Consider the following 20,270-nt stretch of genomic DNA (forward strand, 5'->3'; position numbering starts at 1 on the left):
GTGTAATCGTGCGTCATGCACTGAACCAGATTTGTGACATCGAACAATACACACTACCTAAAATGGTGCTCTAGACAGTGACCGAGCGATTTCAGACACGGCCATGGGCTGCGTATAAAGGATTCTCATCTGCACATAAGTGCTATAGCGCCGATGGTCCAGCAGGGGGCGGCGGCGGTGTTCAGCAGGAGATGACGAGCCCCTCCGGGGACCGCTGGCTGGGCGTGCGCTCCAGCGAGCCGGCTGAGGAGAGGACCTCACAGGCCGCCAGCTCGTGATACAGAGCGTTCAGCACCTCGAGAATGTGGGCCTTCCCTGTTTGGGTTGAACACAGACAGCCGAAGTGTGAGTGACGACACGATAAATAGGCGTCCACCAACACCACAACAACAAAGTTTGTCTTTAATAACATCGCGTTGTTTTTTTTTACGACGCTTGGGAGTAATATTGTTCGTGAATGAACGTGAACCAGAATTAACAAAGTAACTTGTTAATTCTGCGATACACGGGTTTACATGTTTTTATTGGCGAGAGAGAGTGTGGGTGTGTGTATGCGACGTGACAGTTTATTACAGTCGGGTTAACAGCCACTAACCGTGCAGTGGGTCGCTGCAAGACTCCAGAGTGCTGAGCAAGATCTTACCCAGCGACCGCCGGGACACGTTCTGAGAGCATACAGAATGGAGACAGCTGGGAAATTAGCATAAGAGCAAAATACCCAGAAGAAAAAAACCACACCCGACTAAAACCATGTGTTGTACAAGCCCCTAAACCCTCCTCCACACAGACAGCTACTATTTGCTCATTTAGCAGACACTTGTTATCCAAAGAGCTTGGTGATTCATTTACAAATCCTTCTAGAGATATTCGTTCATTCCAAGAGCAGGTGAGGGTTAGATGTCTTGCTCAAGGATGCCCACAGGACGAGTGCAGACATTGGAAGTCGAACCCACAACTTTACTGAGAGAAAGTTCTAGAGATGTAGAGGAGGGTGGACAACTTGGGATAAAATGGATCAATGCAGATCAACCAGCAGCAGGAGTGGCCTGCTCTATTAGAGTGCTGGGTTCTCTATCTGGGTTTCTATTGGGGAGTCCTTCATGACAGACGCTTTCATGTCCTATACGGCCAAAGCTCACAGCTCAGGTCAGTTTCAGAAAGTCAAAGGAAGGAAACCAGTAGAGTAAGTGTTTGTTTTTTACGTAGCGTCTGGTGCTATCTAACAGAATACTGAGAATTTTGTAGCTGTACCTTTCGAAGGTTAGCGTCCTTCTTATCAAGTCCTGCGTGACTTTTCTGACTCGATTCCTTAAGTCAATTTTGCCATACAAAATGTATCCCACTGAGATGTTCATGTCGTGTTGTTCCCCTTGCCCCACACGTTGCATCGCTGCGTTGCGCCGGAAGGGCTGTACAAATAAAGCTAGACAGACTGATCCCCGAGGGACGACTGACCAGGTCCCTGAGATGCTGCAGGAGCTGCAGAACGTCCAGAAGCTTCTCCTCCACCAGGGACAGCCGGACGCGCTCTGTCTCCAGCATCTGGAGCTCCACCTGCAGCTGCTCCGTCTCCTCCTCTTTCTGCTGAAGCTCCTGCACCAACGAGTCCTTCATCTGGGAGAGGAGGACAAGTCAGCCCTGGATGTGTTGTAGGTGTCGGACAAATTATCGATACGGCAATATTTCGTCGCCCTTCTTCGTGCGATACCATATTCGATACACTTTCGTTTGAACCATGGATAAAGAAAGAAATCCAGAACTTTACCATTTCACGGTCATTTTGTACTCATAGTTAGACATATATTGTGATGTGTCGTTATAGGATTGACTAACAATATATAGATTGTTGCAGAATCGCTGTATCGTGATATCATCGTATCGTGGGCCATGTTACGCGAATCGTATTGTATCGGTAGGTACCCTGTGATTCCCACCCCTAATGTGTTATAGAAACTGGACGCATGGAAAGAGACATCGACTTTTGATCTGGGCTACAATCTTCACACAGACTTCATAGCCAATCAGGTTGGTTGCATGTGGCCATACGGTGGCGTGATTGGCTGCATTTGTGAACATGTGGCGTGGGCTTGTCCGAAAAATGTTTGCCGTATCCGGGAAGAGGCAGTTCAGGGCCATTGCATGAAGCCAAGGGTCACCTAGGCTGAGAGGTCAGGAGTTTGTTTGGTTACATGAGGTCTACAGAAATTGCAATTTTTGTTCTCCCAACGATACTGACAAGAATTTTGGAGCTTTTGGACGCAGCAGTATCGGAAAATGTGAAGTCCACGATACTTCTTCGCTGAAGCCACTGTTGCGCTGTGACCGAAGAGTTTACTGCAAGACTGGGACGCTCGCCACCGGAAGTCCAATGCACGCACATTCCAAGCACCTCGTTCATCTTGTCCTGGCATCCAGGTTTGGGGCTAACCTTCTGGGACAGGACGACATGTCCAACCGGCAGGGGTTACGGCCTCCTCGTAAATGTAAATACATTTAAGGGCCGACGTTTGAAAAAAATGTCCAGAGTTATTTCGTAGTTAACTGTGCTCTCGTGGTAGCCCTAACATCAGCGCTGACATCGGCCCAGCATAAACACATCAACCTGAGGTGCGTTTCGAGCCTCGACACTAGCGGTAACTCGTCGACCGCAGGGCAGCGTCTCAGCCTGCCGGAGGGCCTCCGGGAACTCCAGCCCCGCCACAGAGCTGATGTCATGCTGGGCTCCGAGGGTCTGCCTGCCCCAGAGCTCGCCCTCACATGGGGCTCTGTTCAGGTCGCGCCTGGCTCATCTCCCACCCGTCCCACAACCCTTCTGGGGACGTTGAGGTAGAGTTATGGTTGGACGTTGACGCAACGCAAAAGACCACTCCGTCGTGAACCTGTTTTGGTTCCAAGTCGGGTTTACCCTATCGGACCAATCTCAGCCCTTGGTGCTGCGTCGCCTCGACGCAAGGATACGGTTTTTGGGAGGCGCACGTCAGGCCCCTTGCGCTGGACGCAAGGAGGGTCCGCAAGGACTTAATGTGTCCGTAAACCCCCTTGTGTTGCGTCGACGTCCAACCATAACTCTACCTTTATGTCTCAGCCCACCCGTGGAGATCTGTCTTGTTTTCCCTGCGTTGTGAACAACAAACTGAGGAAGGAAAACTCCTCTGAAGTCGGCGGTGACAAATGAGCCCAGGGCATGAGGCCCCAGGGATGGGATTCCTTCAGAGGGCGAGGGGAGTGTCTCTGTGGTCACAGCCCGGTGGAGACACAGCTGCACCCTCACCCACAGGCACACACGTGCACACGCACACACACAGGCACATGCACGTGCACACACATACACACACGGGGGGGAGCCCTCCTTGTCGCTGGTCGCGGAGCACGACTCCATGGTGTCTGTTCGGCGCTGCGGTTCACTGCTTTGAAGACCACCACTTTCATAACAGCGCTCCCAGAAGTCCCCTCTAATCCAGTTTAACACACACACGCACGCACGCACGCACGCACGCACGCACGCACGCACGCACGCACGCACGCACGCACGCACGCACGCACGCGCACGCACACACACACACACCCTGCAATAGATCCCATTATCTAGGACTTTGGGTGGGTGGGTGGATGAAGCGTTGGACGGGTGGTGTTCATGTTCACTGTACCATACCTAGGACTCTGTGGCCCAGCCTAACAGCGACTTAACCACCGGGCATCACACCTCCTCACCACCCACAGGTCTGATGCCAGCCTGCGGTCCCGTGCCACACATCGTCGCTCCCCCCCCCATCTTTCATCCCTGTCCGGTTCCCTGAACACACGTGTATATTCAAACTGAGCTGACCTGGTCCATGTCCATCTCCGCCCGGCTCTCCCTGAGCTCCAGCTGCTTGTGGAGCCTGGTCACCTTCTGGAGGAGCTCCACCACGGCGCTGCGACTCTCCTCCCCCCGCGAGCTGCCGCCGCCGCCACCGCCGAACGTGGACATGAGCTTCCTGAAGGCCCGGTCGTCACACCTGCTTCAAAGGGTAAACGGTAAACGCACTGCATTTATACAGCGCCTTTCTAACCAGCGGCCACTCAAAACGCTTTACAATATTTTCTCACATTCACCCATTCATGCACACATTCACACACCGACGGCGGAGTCAACCAGGCAGGGCGACAGCCAGCTGGTCGGGAGCAGCTAGGGTTAGGCGTCTCACTCGAGGACACCATGGCACTCAGCTAGGAGGAGCTAGGGATCAAACTAGCAACATGAAGACTTTCTGGGCTGTTTTTGTGATTAACATTCGAAACCCGAACAAAGGCATCTATTTGCTTCTCTGTAAATAACTATAAAGCATGAATGAACAAATAGATAAATAAATAAACCACGCCAGCTGCTCAAAGGATCTTCTCCATCTGGTTCACTTCTCAGTGTCTCTAAACATTGTTTTGCCCTTTCTTCTTAATACCACTGCATGCAACTAGAAAGCCCAGCGTTGCATGCCAGCATCAGTTTCACCCTCCAGAAGAGAGACTACACACAGATGGTTAGGATGCTACTTAACTTGGACGGAAAAAAACAGTCTGTGTCTGATTCTAAGGTGGTTGTTATGTGGATCTAAGGGTTTCTAAGGTGATTCTAAGCTTGTTGTGAGGTGGTTCTGAGCTGGTTCTAAACTGGTTCTAAGCTGGATCTGAGCTTGTCCTAAGCCTGTTCTGTGCAGGTCCAGGTGTTTGCGTCGAGGCGCTGTACTGTACCTCTCCTCGCAGCAGGACAGTCGGCTCAGGATCCTCTTGACCTCGTCCACCTGCCTCTGCTGCTCCCCGGTCCACTTGTCCTCTTCCTCGTCCGAGGCGGCCTGGCCCTCCACCGAGCGGAACATCTGCTCCTCCGCTGAACGTCGCCACGACAACCACCGTCATCATCAGTACCCCCGTCATCATCATCATCATCAACATCATCCAAACAATTACCACTGTCACCATCGTCATAATCCTCTCCCACGTCACCACCCACGTCATCATCATCATCAGTTCCACAACACTTTGTTTGTTTTCACAGGCGGACCTTTGTCGGGGTTCAGGTCGTCCCAGCCGGTGGGGGAGCAGCGGTCGTCGTGTTGGGGGTCCGTGTCGGATGGGGGTCCCGCCTGGCTGCCCACCCCCTCCTGCAGGCCCGGGACAGGGCCGCCGATGGGGAGCTGGAGCTTGGACACCTCTGACCTGCGATCCAGGGAAGGCGTGTTTGGTTTGGGGTGGTGGGGGGTGGGGGTTCTGGTGGAACTCGTTGTAAGAGGACGTTCTCCTCTCTGTGGGACAGGAGCCCTGCTCCAACAGAGAGGCCTCCAGCCAGCAAAGAAAAAGGCCTCATAAGTTGTCCCCCTTTTTGTCTAATCTTTAATTTGGTACAAGTCAATTGCGGAGATCAAAGCGCGAATATCAAGTAACAAGAAAGCGGCGCGCTATAAACCCACATCGACAACCGCCGTGGTATTTTCATTCTTTTTTTTATAAGTCGGTGATACAGTCCTTGAAATCTGGGAGGAGTAATTGAAGCCAGACGCGGCATCTTTTACGCATTTTTACAGTAAAGTGGGTCAATGCTAGCCGGGCGCCCGTTTTTGCGAGATGTGTGGTAAAACAGAGCTGTGAGTTACATTGGGTATGAAACTGGAAAGAGATCCAAGGGTACTCAATTCTCATGTTCCTTCAGCCTGCAGGACACACAGAGCATTTGATCCTGTTCGTGTTTATCCTGAGTATCCTAAAACACTATCACACTATCGAGAGAGGACTTGTAGTTTTGTAACGGGAACGCAATCATCTCCTAATGGTTTGAATTCTCCAGCTTTCCTCCACGGCCCAGCTTTCCTCCATGGGGGAAATCCGGGCAGGGAGCTTTCTTAAATCACACACTAAGTGTTTCCAGATGAGCATGTCTCGTTGCGAGAGAAAGCGAGAGAAAAAAAACAAAAATATTCAACAGCTTGCTTCTCTTAAAAGAAAAAAGGAAAAGAAAACGAAGAAAAGGTAAAAAAAAAAAGAAAAGAAAAAGATCTGCAGTCCCGCGGTACTGGGGCACTCTTCGACTGAGGCGCTGCTGGCGGTGTAGTGGGACGCGGCGCTGCGTGGTCGATGACATTCTATCGGACATGCTATACATCTGCGCTCCATAGAGCTCCTTTGTGCTGTAAGCCGTGAAGAAAGGGGTGACTTCAGCGCAGAAGGTCGGGGAACCGTAGAAGAGGTGGGGAGGGGGGGGGGGGTTTCGGGGCAATCAATCAGTTAGTGTATGGAGACGTGTTTAAGTTATAGGGTGGAGGAGGGGACGCCGTGCATGAAGCCCGCCAGCTGTAGTCGGAGCATGGGAGACGCCGCGGGCTGCGACGGTGGACATGCATGCACGCCTGCATGCTCCGACCATGCCTGCGCGCACACACACACAGGGACTAGACGCTGCTGTGGTTGCCGTGGACACAGCGGCCTGGGCCGGTGAACGCGCGGCGCGCTGGTCGTTGTGAATGCGGACCCCAGCGTGACTAATGACACGTTGACTGGGAGGGCTGGGTGTGTGTATGTGTGTGTGTGTGAGGGAATGTTTACATTCAGCCAGTTAGCCGGCGCTCGTAGCCAGAGAGACTGGCAGACATGGGTGAGCACAAGGAAAGCAAACAAGCCAGGAAGGTCCTGCACGACCTAGTGTCTAGGAGAGAGCGCGGGTCAGGGGGTGGAGGCGCGGTATAGGAATCAGGAACGGAGTAAATAGGATTCAACAGAGATAGGGTGTCGCAAACAAGTGTGTACAAAAGAAAACTTAAACGATCACACGAGTCTGTTTGTGGGACGATTCTAACAACAGCGGAGCAGGACTCTATGTATGACTTCAATATAGGGATAGAGTAGGTTACACCCACACACACACACACAGACACACACACACACACACTTCATTCAAAATTCCCAACCTGGCTCCTATACCAACATGGTGACCTAATCATCTCTCGGTCTCTAGTCGGCCTGGACTAGAGACCGCTAGCTAGTGAAGTGATGTGGGATACCACCCCCACCCCCATCTCTTTATATAAAGTAAAGGGGGGGGGGGGGGGGAGCCCCTGAGTTCAACACATACTGCAGCTTTAATGAGTGTGCTCTCTGCTAAGGTTTCACAGTGGGCTTACATCCTGCGTTATAACGAGAGCGCTGACCATGAGAAGTCCTCCCTCACTGGGCAGAGCGAGCACCGTGGACCTCCGAACGTCCTCCAGACATCCCGGTGGTTTCCACTGAGGACCCGAGCAGACATAACACAACGATCCCAGGCAGCGAGGGACAGTGCCAACGCACCGCAGGGGAAAACCAACGACAATGATGATTGTAGACCGCCGGCAACAGCCCTCGTTTATTCAGTGCTGAGTCAAACAAGACATGACAAATAATAATGTCCATAATGCAAAATATACACATAATATTGTCTCCAGCCTGAGAGGGTTTGACAAGGCAAAGGGCTGTGCGGTTTTCGATTTTCAACAGAAAAAAAAGAGTCACTTAGGATGAAGACCTAACTTGATACGTCGGAGCGAATCATTTTCAACGCTGCGTTTATCGCCGAGCTCCGTCACCAAGAACTGGTCGCCATATGGGCTCCTCTGAATCAAATAAGGAACATTCTCGTCGTGGGCCTCTAAGCCCTTATGCAATCAATAGTCACATTTCGGGCGTTTGCCAGGATTGGTTCCCGAACCGCGCCGCTCTGGCGTGGTGAGATGCAATTGCGGTGATTCAAATTCCCCCCCCAAGGACGTAAAGTTGAACACAGACTAGAGGGAACTAGGACAGGACATATATAATCCCCACGGACGCCCTCTTGTTCCCAGCAGAACGGTCCTCTCCGATTGCGTTCTTGTTTCAGCCTAATGGGGATGTGGGAGATCGGGGGGTTTCAACTGCTTGTGGTTAGGAGCCAAGACATCCCGGATACTTCCTGTGTTTATCACTGGACGAGGCCCGAGCGGACCCAACATCCTCCCATCTCTCGCTCTCTCTCTCTCACGGGCCCCACTTCCTCTGTAGGGTGTCATCCGTCAATGAGGTTATGTGAGTGTGTTTATGTGTGTGTTCATGTGGGTGTGTGTGTGTGTGTGAATGCTCATGTGCGTTTGTGTGTGTTTGTGTGTGTGCGTGTCTGTGCTGGTGTGTGTGTGTGAGCGCTCGTGTGTGCTTATGTGCACGTGTGTTCTAATTTGTGTGTGTGTGTGTGTGCGCTTGTATGTGTGCGCTAAGGCGTGCGCTCATGTGTGTGTGTGCGGTTGTGCGTGGGCGTGTGTCCCGCACAGTAGACCTGTGCTTAGGCTCCAAACCCCCCCCTCTGAAGCACGCCGGGAGAAGGTCAGAGGTCGTGTTGACACAGCAGTCGGTTATTAATCAGACCCTCCTGAGATCCCACGGTGGGGCGTACTTTTAACAACCCCGGCCTTTATAACGCGTTCCCAAAAGCCCCCGTTCCACGTTGACAGTAACTTCAGCGCTAGCGTTCAGCTGCCATTTTCCAGGCGCTCCAAGCGCCTTCGAGGGCCGCGGCAGCACCAGAGGGGTATTTAAAAGGAGCAGGAACGTGAACGAGGAGCGCTCAGACACGTGTTTATAAGTCCCAGGGTTGTGCTGACCCCAGCACGGTGTAAATACCTCCGCGCCACGAAACTAGAGGAAACGCGAGAGAAAACCTCAATCGAAAAGGGAAAACACTCTCACTGCATTTTTGCGTTTTATATCGTAGTTTAACGTTCGGGGGGGCAGGGGTAACGGCCTGAGAACTCCCCCCCCCCCCCCCCCCCCCCCCCCTTCCTGGGGTCTCACACGTACCCCTCTCACACATACATGCCCCTCGGTAGGTGGGTCTATGGGGTAGTTTTTTGAAGTGGTAATGTTGTAGTCTTCATGCCTAAGGGGAGGAATGCAGTGAGCAGCGGCACCTGCTACTCTAAGTGCTCGACAGCTCTCCATGAAAAGACCTCCAAAGGCCTTCTCTTTCTCCCTTCCTAACTCCCCCGCCTCCCCTGCCTCCCGCCCCCTCCATCTCAAGAGCCACCCAGGGAGAATTAACAGAGAGGGAGAGATATTCTGTTGGCCCCGGGGCCAACAGGGCCCGGAGCGTGCAGGGTTGAGATGTCTGCCTGAGAAAGGTGCCGTGAAAGCAGAGTTTTACAAGCCATCCGCACAGGAAGGTCTGAGTCTCCGGAGGAATTCCTGCTCTCTAGGAATACACGTGGCGTAAATGGAGTGCGTTTATAGAGCGCTTTTCTTACCAGTGGCCACTCAAAGCGCTTTACGATACTGCCTAAGATTCAGCCATTCATGCACACGTTCACGCAGCGACGGCGGAGTCAGCCACGCAGGGCGACAGCCAGCTCGTCGGGAGCACTCAGGGTGAGGCGTCTCGCTCAGGGACGCCTCGACACTCACACGCTAGGAGGATCGAACTAGCGACCCTCCAGTTATCCACTCTACCTCCTGAGCCACATGCAGCACCTCGGGAACCCGATCAAAGATGGAATTCTCGAGATCACGTGAAAAGAACGCGTCGACAAGAAGGGACTCTGTGCCGTTGTGACTTCCAACGGAACAACAACCACAAAGTGGAGTCGGCGGTTCAGAAGAGGAGACTGTTCCTCTCCTGGAGGACCTGGAGGGGCCGGTGGGGGTGGGGGGGGTCGAGGTGGACAAAAAAACAAAACATGTCCGTGGCTTTTCAAGAACAAACAGCAGAGTATTTGCTCCTTCCTCCAGATGGCGGGCTCCCTCCCCCCCCCCCCCCCCCGCCGGGCCCCCGGTGGTCTTTGTTCCTCTCCCTCCGCTGCCTATTGTCTCCGAGCCGCGGGCCCACGAGCAGCATGGAGGAGGAGGAGGAGGAGGAGGAGGAGGAGAGGGAGGAGGAGGACGAGGAGGAGGAGGAGGAGGGACGCGCCGGAGCGCAGCCTCTCTCCCACCTCGCCGTCCCTCCAACCAGGGGAGCCGAGCGAGCCGGCGATGGAACTCGCGACGCTTCCAAACCGGACTTTCCCTTTTTTTTTAATCTGGGATGGAGTGAATGAATGAACAGGCAGCACCAGCCGCTCTGAGGTCGCTATTCCTGATGACTCCGGCTCAATTCTCTCAGCGCCTCGCCGGACCGCCGCCCACCTCCTCCTCCTCCTCCCTCCACCACCTCCGAGACCCCCACCCCCTCCTGCCTTCCTCCACCACCACCACCACCACCACCTCCCAGCAGCAACACCCAGCTTTAGCATAAGATCCAAAGAACTCCCTCACTCGACTGGGCCGGGTTTCAAGTCCACCCCCTCCCCGGGTTCAGTTTCAGAGCAGAGGAGGAGGAGGAGGAGGAGGAAGAGCAGGAGGCTGCGTTGGAAGTTCCGCTCGCCGGTAGAAAAATGAGTTGGGGGGGGGGGGTATTAGCTAGAGAGTCAGACTGGATGTCATCCCCGTGTTACATAAACAGGTAGTGATAGGAAAAACCGAAGCGTGACTGAAGGCCAGCGCCAGAACGCTTCTCTGAGGAGTTTTTAAAAAGTGAGATTGTTTTGTACACTGGAGAGATGCAAGGTCCTGTGGAAGCCCTTCACAGCAGTCTCTCTCTCTCTCTCTCTCTCTCTCTCTCTCTCTCTCTCTCTCCCCCCCCTCTCTCCCTCAGTAATCTATCTGAGATAATCCTGCTCATCATTCACTCCGTGGGGCCTCAGAGAGAAGGTTCTCCTCTCTCTTCTCCAGTCCTCACATCTGGCACGCTTCGACATGCGACACCACAACAGGACCGGGTGTTTCAACGGTCAACAACAAGCAGACTCATTCAGGAGAACAATTCAATGTCCTGATTCCGGTAAAACGTATGACTCAACGGAGCCGTTTGCACTGAAGGCAGTGAAACACGTGGGTGTATTGTACTTCAATCACTGGCCCGCAGCGCCAGAGACTGACACATGAGAATCACACACACACACACAGGGAGACACACACACAAGTCCGAGGAGAGGAAAGAGGAGGCCTCAGATTCAATAGGATAATGGAGGGATGAAATATATCTCACTTCAAGTCACTTTTTTCGGTTTCTCGGCCGCTGGCGTGACACAAAGTAATATATGATTAAAAAGATATATAATTATTTTATTTACCATTGCGAAGCCATTGCTTGATGTACTTTTTACTCATTAATCTTGTCATGCCGTCACAATAACTCCCACCTGCAAACAAAGTGTAGGATCTTGATGTTTAAGCAGAATGACAGATGACAGCCAATGAGAGAAGAGTGAAAAGAATACCCCACTGGAGCTATGCGTTGCTGGGCAGGCATTGAGGCTCTGAGGAGGTTTTCACCCACCCACTGGTTGCAAAGATCCATAGGCTGGGGGGGTGTAGCTGGTATTGTTCAGTGTGTGTGCGTGTGTGTGTGTGTGTGTGTGTGTGTGTGTGTGTGTGTGTGTGTGTGTGTGTGTGTGTGTGTGTGTGTGTGTGTGTGTGTGTGTGTGTGTGTGTGTGTGTGTGTGTGTGTGGCCAGTCTGTTGAGTTTCCCCAGTCAATGGAGTTCTCTGGGAGAGTCAGGCCCTTTGTGAAGGTTGAATTATTGGGCATTAAAGTATCAACTGACGCGGACTGAAAAGATTTCCGGGCCAGAAATAACTTTTAAGGCTATCAAAGCAAAGTTTAATCTCACTTTAAGAAACCTAAATCTATGTGTGTGTGTGTGTGTGTGTGTTTGTGTGTGTGTGTTTGTGTGTGCAGTGGACCTATCTCTTAAAGTTCAAAGTCCCGAAAGTAGTAAGTAAGTAACACACATGCACACAGACACACACACGGACACACAGACAGACACACATATGAACACACACACACACACACACACACACACGCACACAGACCCACATGGACACAGACCCACACACACACACACACACACACACACACCACACACCACACAGACACCACAGATGGAGGGGGACGGACAGACACCAAAGGTAAACTCCTAACCCAGCGCTCTGTGTGTCCGATGTCCAATTACAGCCGAGCTCGGTGCAAATGACAAGCTAGCGTAGCGACAGTAGCTGGCCTGGCCCCACCACACACGACGACAGCCCGACAAAAACCCGTCCAAAACAAGGCAGAGGAGTGGGAGCGCCGACCACACCAAACCTTTAGGAATAGCCAGGGCAGTTTTCCAGGCAGGGAGCCAGAACAGGACAGGGAGTCATTTTTTAAGGATTCCTCTGGGAGTTATTATTCATTACTGTTTCACTGTGGCCACTACTGCCTCCATCATAGCTATATAAAACCCTTGCCAAAACAAGCCAGCCCTTTCTCCCACGGTGCGGTAGCTAGCTGGTTTAGCTCACCTGTTTCACATTGTTTTTAATGGGAGAAAAAGAGCTACGTGGAGCGTTTTTCGCTGGCCTCTCCCTAGCATGGCGCTCTCTTCACAGCGCTTCCAAGGTATGACGCTCTCCGTTCCACAGACGAGCGAGGAAGGGAGGGCGTGTGGAGGAGGATAAGGTTTTGCAGTGATTCAGATCACATTTTTTTTTAAAAGCATGCATAGTAGTAGTTAGGAGTGGGACAAACGAGGATGAGGGAAACTCGACCAGAAGTGAACTACCCAGAGACGAGTAACTGAAAAACTCAGTTTGGACCATGAATAAAGACAGAAATCTATCCACGGTCATTTTGTATTCATCGTAAGACATATATCGTGATGTAACGTTATATGATTGTCTAACATATCAATATATCGATTACTGCATTAACACTATATTATCTGTATTATGGGCCATGTATCGCGTGTCGTATTGTGAGGTACACTGTGATTCCCACCCCTAGTAGTAGTGCAGGAATGCAATGGTACCCTGGAATTGAAACGCACGGGTGCTTTCGCCAGGTTTTCAGCCTGGTGTTACAATAGTCTTGATCTTCCACCTTCTCTTTTCCGTTTCTGTTCTCCTTTCATCCAACGCACCCTCGCCTCAATGCCAGATGACAGCAGCCTTTTGTGTTGGAAGTGGAGCCTTCTAAAGGCCTTGGCAATGGAGTTAGGGTTCGGGTTTGCCATACACTGGAGGAAACCTGTCTCCCGCTACATAACGCCGCTGCTATTGTCGTCATTAAACGTAGCATATTCTCCTCCCACTAGGATACAAGTCCTACAGTGCTGCGCCCCATGAAGTCTGCAGGTGTGGTTTCACCTGTGTGGACCGTACCATGTGATCCATGCAGGTGTTGGTCTAAATGGACCACTCCATGTACCCTGCACAGGTGTGTTCTCACCTGTATGGACCATACCATGTGATCCATGCAGGTGTTGGTCTAAATGGACCACTCCATGTACCCTGCACAGGTGTGTTCTCACCTGCATGGACCATACCAAGTGTTCCAGACAAGGTTGTATCTAACCTGCATAGGCCGTACTAAGTGTTCCATACAGGTGTATGTTTCCAATCAGAACGGGCAGTACCATGTGATCCATCCCCCCCCCCCAAATAACCGCTGTACCCAATCAGAACGGGTGGTCCCATGTGATCCATCCCACCCAGGTGCGTATGCCTCACCTGTAGTAGCAGAGCTCCGCCTCCAGCCGCAGCACGCGTCTCTCCAGCACCGGTACGTTCCCCGCCTTCTCCTCCAGCTGCTTCACCTTCCCCATGCCAGTGAGCACCGCCTGCCGGGCCTCCTCCATCCTCCGCCTCGTGCCGGCCTGCTCCCTCTTCAGGGCGCGGTTGCTCTCCTCCAGGGCGGCCAAGGCCTCCCTGGAGCCGCGCACCTCCCGCTCCAGCCGCTGGTTGCAGAGCACCACCTCCTCCATGCGGACGTCGGTGGAGCTGCGGAGCTCCTCCACCTCCCTGATCAGGCACTGGAGGCCGCTGAGGTCCGCCTGGTCCGGACTGGTGGTGCCGGGGGGGTTCTTGGAGTCGGCCGCGTCGCAGAGGCTTCTCTGGGCGGCCTGGTGGTGGTGGTGGTGGTGCTGGTGCTGGAGGGCGATGAAGCAGCCCTCCTCTGGTTTATGCCTGGCGTGGCTTTTCCACAGACCAACCTGGGGTTGACAGGAGCGGAGGAGTGGGAGGGGGATGGGGAGTTACGATCACTCACAGGATACGACGCGTTATTAAAAAAATCGGACAAGTTTTACTTTTTTCCAACAGGCGTGCGTTGAACCGCCCCACGCAGCCTGCGAAGACATGACCTCACCTCCGACAGGTATGGGCCCGCCTACCTACCCGGCGCGCCACCGACCTGACCCCTGACCCGTGTCGCGGGAACCACGGACTCACCTGTAGTGCCAAGCACCGCGCGTCGCTGCTCTGCAGAGCGGCTCGCATGTCCTCGACCAGCTCCCTCAGGCTGGCGTTCTCCTCCTCTATCTTGGCGATGCGGTCCTCCGCCTCCTCCAGCGCCACTATCTCCTCGTAGCACTCCCGGGTGCAGGAGCCCAGCCTGCAGGAGGAGGCATGCCTCCCTCGGCGCTGGCCTCCCTCCTCCGGGCTGGGGGACGCGGTGCCGCTGCTGCTGCCACCGCTCACCGACAGCAGCCTCTCCCTCCGCCGCAGGGGGCTCCTCAGGCGGATCTGGGTCTCGATGTGCTCGCTCTCCTTCCCCACCAGCAGCCGGCCGTTCTCGTACTGGCAGCCGGCCTTCGTGCTGAAGTGGCCGCAGAGCAGAGCGTGGAATTGACGGAAGGTTAACTCACCGGGTAGGTTCTCGGAGACCTCCTCCTCCCCGCACTCTGACTCTGAATCCGAGTCTTTGTTTAATCCCAGCACCTCACGCAAGACGTGGAAGTCCTCCGCGTGGACTTTGCCGCTGCCCTGGTAGTCCATGTGATGGAAGATCTCCTGTAGGTACTGATCCAGACCCGTGGCCAGCACGATGATCTCGTTCTCCACCCCGCGGTCCAGCCCGTAGTGGAACGCCAGAGTGCTGACTATCCATTGCGTCCTCCGTGCGGGTCGACCGTAGGGATCGTTCACGTCAATCTTCTCCATAATTTCCAACGAGAAACATTCTATTGGGAGTGAGGAAAACGCAGAAGTAGCCCGTCTAACTTTGAGAACGCCTCTGCGTTTTGAACGTTTCCATTCTGGTGTGCAGGGTAATGGTGATGACACGGAGACGCACAGCAGCTCTGCAGAAACCCAGCAGGGGAGGATTGAGCCGTTTTGGGGTCGGAGCCGATTTGAGTTTTTTGGTACTGCCCCCAAAACGCAATAGGAGCGCCCCCCGTTCCTCTACATGTTGGTCTAACGTAAACATGGCGAGCCCACTTTTTCTTTATATAAATTACATTCGAAAAGATATTCCCAAACAACGCATAAGTACAACTTTTCGTTTTGCATTATTTAGAAAAACGCAAATAAATCCCGATTAATCAGGACTGTTCGTTTGCATAGGCGCTTTTTTTTGCAAAATGTAGTTTTGGCCCATATTTCCATATGATCCTAATAGATTTACCTCAGAAGTTCAGAGGTGCGTTGCAGTGCACCGCTCGCATGGTTCCTGGACGTGGGTCTTCAGACCTCCTCCGGACGGGTCTGGTTACCAGGGCGACGCAATGCACTTAACCCCTGGCCGGAGCGCCGTTCTCATGGGTCTGCGTGGAGACGCCAGACGTTTCCTTCTGCTCCGGTGAATGAGGGGTTCGATTGATTGCGCGGACGTGGGACCTGAAAGCTGATCCAAGAGGCTTACCTGTCCTATGTAAACTTGCTTTATAAGGTAACTTGGCAAGGACAAAAGTACAACTTTTACTTGACTTTAACTGAGGCAACTGTAGCAAATACGTTTTGTTTATTTCATTATGTTCAAACTCAAACTATGTCCCTTCAAAGCATGTTGTCGTTAGCGATGTAATGTGGATTAAATTCCAGACAACAATTCAAGTGGATAAGCTGCGTTACTGCACTTTCCCATTGTTGGTGTGCACACAAAAGTCTCCTGTTGCCTCGGGAGCCAGGAAAACAATAGGCCTATCTGATATAGACGGTTCAGAGTCCATACATTGGAACTAAAGAGTAATTATTTTCCAAATTGTTGTGCTTTTACCTTTTTTCAACACAGCCATCAAAATGGACGTCGTCGCCGCAGATGTCGCTGACCCCAAGTCTGACATCTGTCTCACGAGCGACCCACAGCAGTCCCAAACAGAGAGTGACCTCACATCCTGTACAGCTGATGGAGTGCTGGACAAAGGGCCAGCAGAAAGCCTTCCCCCCCAGACCGGTCTGGCCCCTGGGGGCCAGGCACTGGTCCGTGAGACTGGTTCCCCTGGTCGGGTACTGGTCTGTGAGACTGGTTCCGCTGGTCAGGTACTGGTCCGTGAGACTGGATCCCATGGTCAGGGCCTCACTAAGAAACCTCCGGTCGGTATGGATGACTCCTATGAAGTCACCTGGACAGTAGACTTCGCCGTAGCTGTCCCCAGAGGTAACAGACTTTAATCGGTGATCAATGGGCGTTCAGTTGAAACAGGGTTGCATTGTAGTGATTATATTGGCGAGGACAGAATCCTGTATTTACGGTGTTTGACTCCTACATTTACATTTACATTAAGGGTATTTAGCAGACACTTTTATCCAAAGCGACTTACAATAAGTACATTTGTCAGAATGTACTTAAGCCGAGAGGTTGTGGGTTCAAGTCCCAATGTTCGTAGTCTACCTGTTGACCTCCTTGAGTGAGAATCCTAACCCCTACCTGCTCCTGAATGACCTGGATCTAAAAAAAGCGATCTCTGTACGCAGCTTGGATAAAAGTGTACCAGGAGTCCAGCATCGTATTGTCGATTATACTGGACTATACAGTACTGGTCTTTAGAAAACCTTTAACCTACATTTACATTCACATTTAGGGAGTTTAGCAGACGCTCTTTTATTCAAAGCGACTTACAATACGCACATTTGTCAGAAGAAAGAGAAACAACAATATATCGCTGTTGGAACTGTAAGGATGTTCATAGAACTAAGGGCCAAGCACCAACAATCGCAAGGTTGACCTATTCCCTGTTTGCAACAAAGATAGCTAGGCTATGATGCTACACAAGGCTAAGTACTATTTTTAAGTGCAAGGAGGTACAACGTACAATAAGTGTGTGAATTAAGTGCCAGGGAGTACAACATACAATAAGTGTGTACTTTAAGTGCCTGGACGTACAACACACAATAAGTGTGTATATTAAGTGCCTGGACGTGCAACACACAATAAGTGTGTAAGAGGGTTGTGGGGGTGTGGGGGGTAAGGCTATGCAGAGTGGAGGTGAACTCTGAACCAGCGCCTCTTGAGCCTCTCACCTGGTGATGAGGATGGCTCCTCCCGTCACTCACCGAGCCGTTGCCCCCTGCAGGTGAGGAGGAGGTGAAGCGCGACGCGAGGGGCCCCCGGGCTGAGGCCCCGTCCGAGGGGCCCCCCAAACCCCAGTCCTACTACCACCTGGAGGCCCGCCTGCTGCCGGGGCTCACGGAGCCGCTCAAGGCCGACCTCGTCGTGATGGGCCCCGTCGTCAGGATATACAGGGACAATGAGTCCAAGGTAGGTCGTCATGGTGACGGGGTCAAGGGGTCATGGTGACGGGGTCGTGATGACGGGGTCCAGGTGAGGGGGTCGAGGTGACGGTGTTAACGTTAGTGTCCCATTCATGGGAAAACCAATGGTGGCATTCAAAGGAGCCAAGACAAGATTGATTAATAGAGTTAATATGGATCTTTTATATAACGTTTTACTAATACAACTACGAATACTAATGTATGCATACAATGCTAATATAATACCAATAATACTAAGGCGTTTGAATGCTAATCACATTTCCATCCTTCCCATTTCGATGGAAGAGCAAGCTCCTCTGCTGCAAACGGATCTGTCTCCGATGTGTCTCCCCCCCCCCCCCCCCCCCCCCAGACCTTGAGGACGTGGTGCGAGGGGGACCGGATGTGGGTCAGCTGGACCCACTCCTTCAGGGTCTCCGTCACCAGAGAGCTCCTGGAGGCCCTGCTCTCCCACACCATCCTCCTCCGTGTCCTGGAGGGCCGGGAGAAGGTGGGCAGCCGGGCCCGGAACGACCGGCCCAAAGCCTTCAGGCCCCTGCTGGCTCGCCCAGAGGACGACGCCGACGGCTGTGGTGAGCGCCGCGCCCCCCTGGGTGGACGTGTGCTCGTGACGCAGCGCACGACGCCTGTTGTTGTGTCGTGGGTGGGGTTTTGGGTTTACAGGGACAGTGCACATTGACGAGCACACGTCCACTGCTGGCCGACCGGCTCGCTTTCAACGGTTGTCCCCCCGGTTGCATGTGACCGTCATGATGTAGTTCTGCTGCAGTGAGTGTGAAGTAAATGTTTGAACTCTGTGTGAACTCTGTTTGAGCTCTGAATTGGGGCTAGATGGTGTAGTGGTGAGGGTGTGAGACTTCCAGCCGAAAGGCTCTGGGTTAAACTCCTAATTTCCATAGACTACCTGTAGGCGTCTGTGGATGATGGATGGCCTAACCCTCAATCGCTCAATAAGGACAAACGCCGAACAATAAAGAGTAACCTGATGATCATTTGAACGATAACCTAAAAAGCTAAATTGTCCATAAGTTGTTGTCAGGGATAGGGTGTCCTGGCTGAGGGAGGTTACTGAGAGAGACCCCTCAAAATTGTCCAAGAAGAAGAAGAGCCATACCAAAGCAGAAATACAAAGGTAGGATTATTATGTCTTTTAGATGATTCATAGACCCAGTGCTACCTGCAGTAAAGCTCTCATGGAACAGGGTAAAGAGTATTCAAGTACATGCTTTCTTTCTCATTATGTGTAAGAACAATATGCATTCTAAACTGCAACCAATTATTTGACAATCTGAAGTAGGAAAGTTATAATTCCATTTCAAGGTTAAGATTACATTGATTGTACCCCTTGAAATCTAAGTCATAATAGATTCTAGATCTGTTATTGTTAAACTTGTAGAAAATTGACAATTTAATGAACCAAACAATGTTTTTTAAGCAATATAGATGGTTGAGTGGAAAATGTACTTCTGTGTGTTTGCTGCCATCTAAAGGTTAAATTATATCTTAGCACAACCCAAACAAATTTAGATTTGCCTGCGTTTGTCTAATAGTCAGATTCAATGGTAGCTAGCTCTTTTTTAACTGGTGAACCAGTAATGGTTTGATTCATATTTAATGTAACACATATATATGTGTGTTATTAATGTTTGTTTTGTTGTTAAATTGAGTCCCCATGTAGCTTAGTCTGTAAAGGGGTTACAAAATACACGGCAGAAGATTAACATAAAAACAACACCAACGAATACACGACAGACACACTTTCTATTGTATAGTATTCCATATACTTCATCACCTAGTCTTTTTGGTGTGTGTGTGTGTGTGTGTGTGTGTGTGTGTGTGTGTGTGTTTCTCAGACCTCCCGAAGAGAAGAGCCACAAGCTCGGGCGCAGTGTGAAACTACAGGAACAAGGCAAGGACACCATAACATTAGGTAGGCCAGACTTCGGTATACAATTCAAAATACAACTATCGCTTTGAACCAATGTATCAAACAACCTACTCCATTACTAAGGTCATTTCATTTGATTTATTGATGTATATTTCAATATAAAATATTTATTTCTGTTATTATATCTTCTCCATTAACATAGCCAATCAAAACGACAAGACTTTGGCTGCATCTTACAAAAGTGGTCTTCAGCCATACGAAACAGCCTTGGACCTTGAGAACATCAAGAAGAACAGCCTCGCTTGGGTTGAGTGTCGACCACTTAGTCTTGTGGCAGGTAACAACCTTCTTTCACCTTCACACAAAAATTATACTAATGAAAGTTCAAGGAATGCTTCTCAAAGAACAGTTCTATTTTTATATCATTGCTGTGTCTATTACATGAATGACATAAAAATGTTATCAAATGTGATTTCAGTCATTAACTCCATGATCCAGAAATGGATGGAACGGCACTCATAGTCAACAAATAACCAACATAAACATATTCCTTCCAAAGCTATAGATTAATAATAATTATTTTTTTTTATTCCATAAGATCAAATAAAATACATATAATAAGAGAAAAGGAAATCAAATAATTGACACAGATATTAATGTTTATGTTTCCAGTGAACCGACAAAGAGATAAATACTCTTGTATTGCTTGCTTCTCAGGAGCGACCTCATTGGCTGAGAGATTCTCTGTTGTCCGTCCATCTGCTGTGTTTGAGGCGCTGTGTAACATCTCACTGGACCGGGCCTTGATGTCAGAACAGCTCAAGGCCGAACTCAACCCGCTGGTC

At 51.3% G+C, this 20,270-nt stretch overlaps 1 protein-coding gene across 1 annotated transcript; it reads right to left on the reverse strand.

Moving 5' to 3' along the window:
* Positions 1-73: 73 nt before the first annotated feature.
* efcc1 (EF-hand and coiled-coil domain containing 1) lies at positions 74-14,984 on the reverse strand (the record flags this gene model as incomplete). The annotated part of the gene is made up of 8 exons (XM_079748049.1): positions 74-315; positions 596-665; positions 1,456-1,614; positions 3,827-4,001; positions 4,729-4,864; positions 5,039-5,193; positions 13,554-14,035; positions 14,274-14,984. 8 exons carry the CDS (start codon positions 14,982-14,984, stop codon positions 182-184), a joined length of 2,022 nt encoding a protein of 673 aa, XP_079604175.1. The 3' UTR covers positions 74-181.
* Positions 14,985-20,270: the final 5,286 nt, after the last annotated feature.

This window comes from Pollachius pollachius, assembly GCF_949987615.1.
Source record: "Pollachius pollachius genome assembly, chromosome: 12".
Classification (NCBI taxonomy): domain Eukaryota; kingdom Metazoa; phylum Chordata; class Actinopteri; order Gadiformes; family Gadidae; genus Pollachius; species Pollachius pollachius.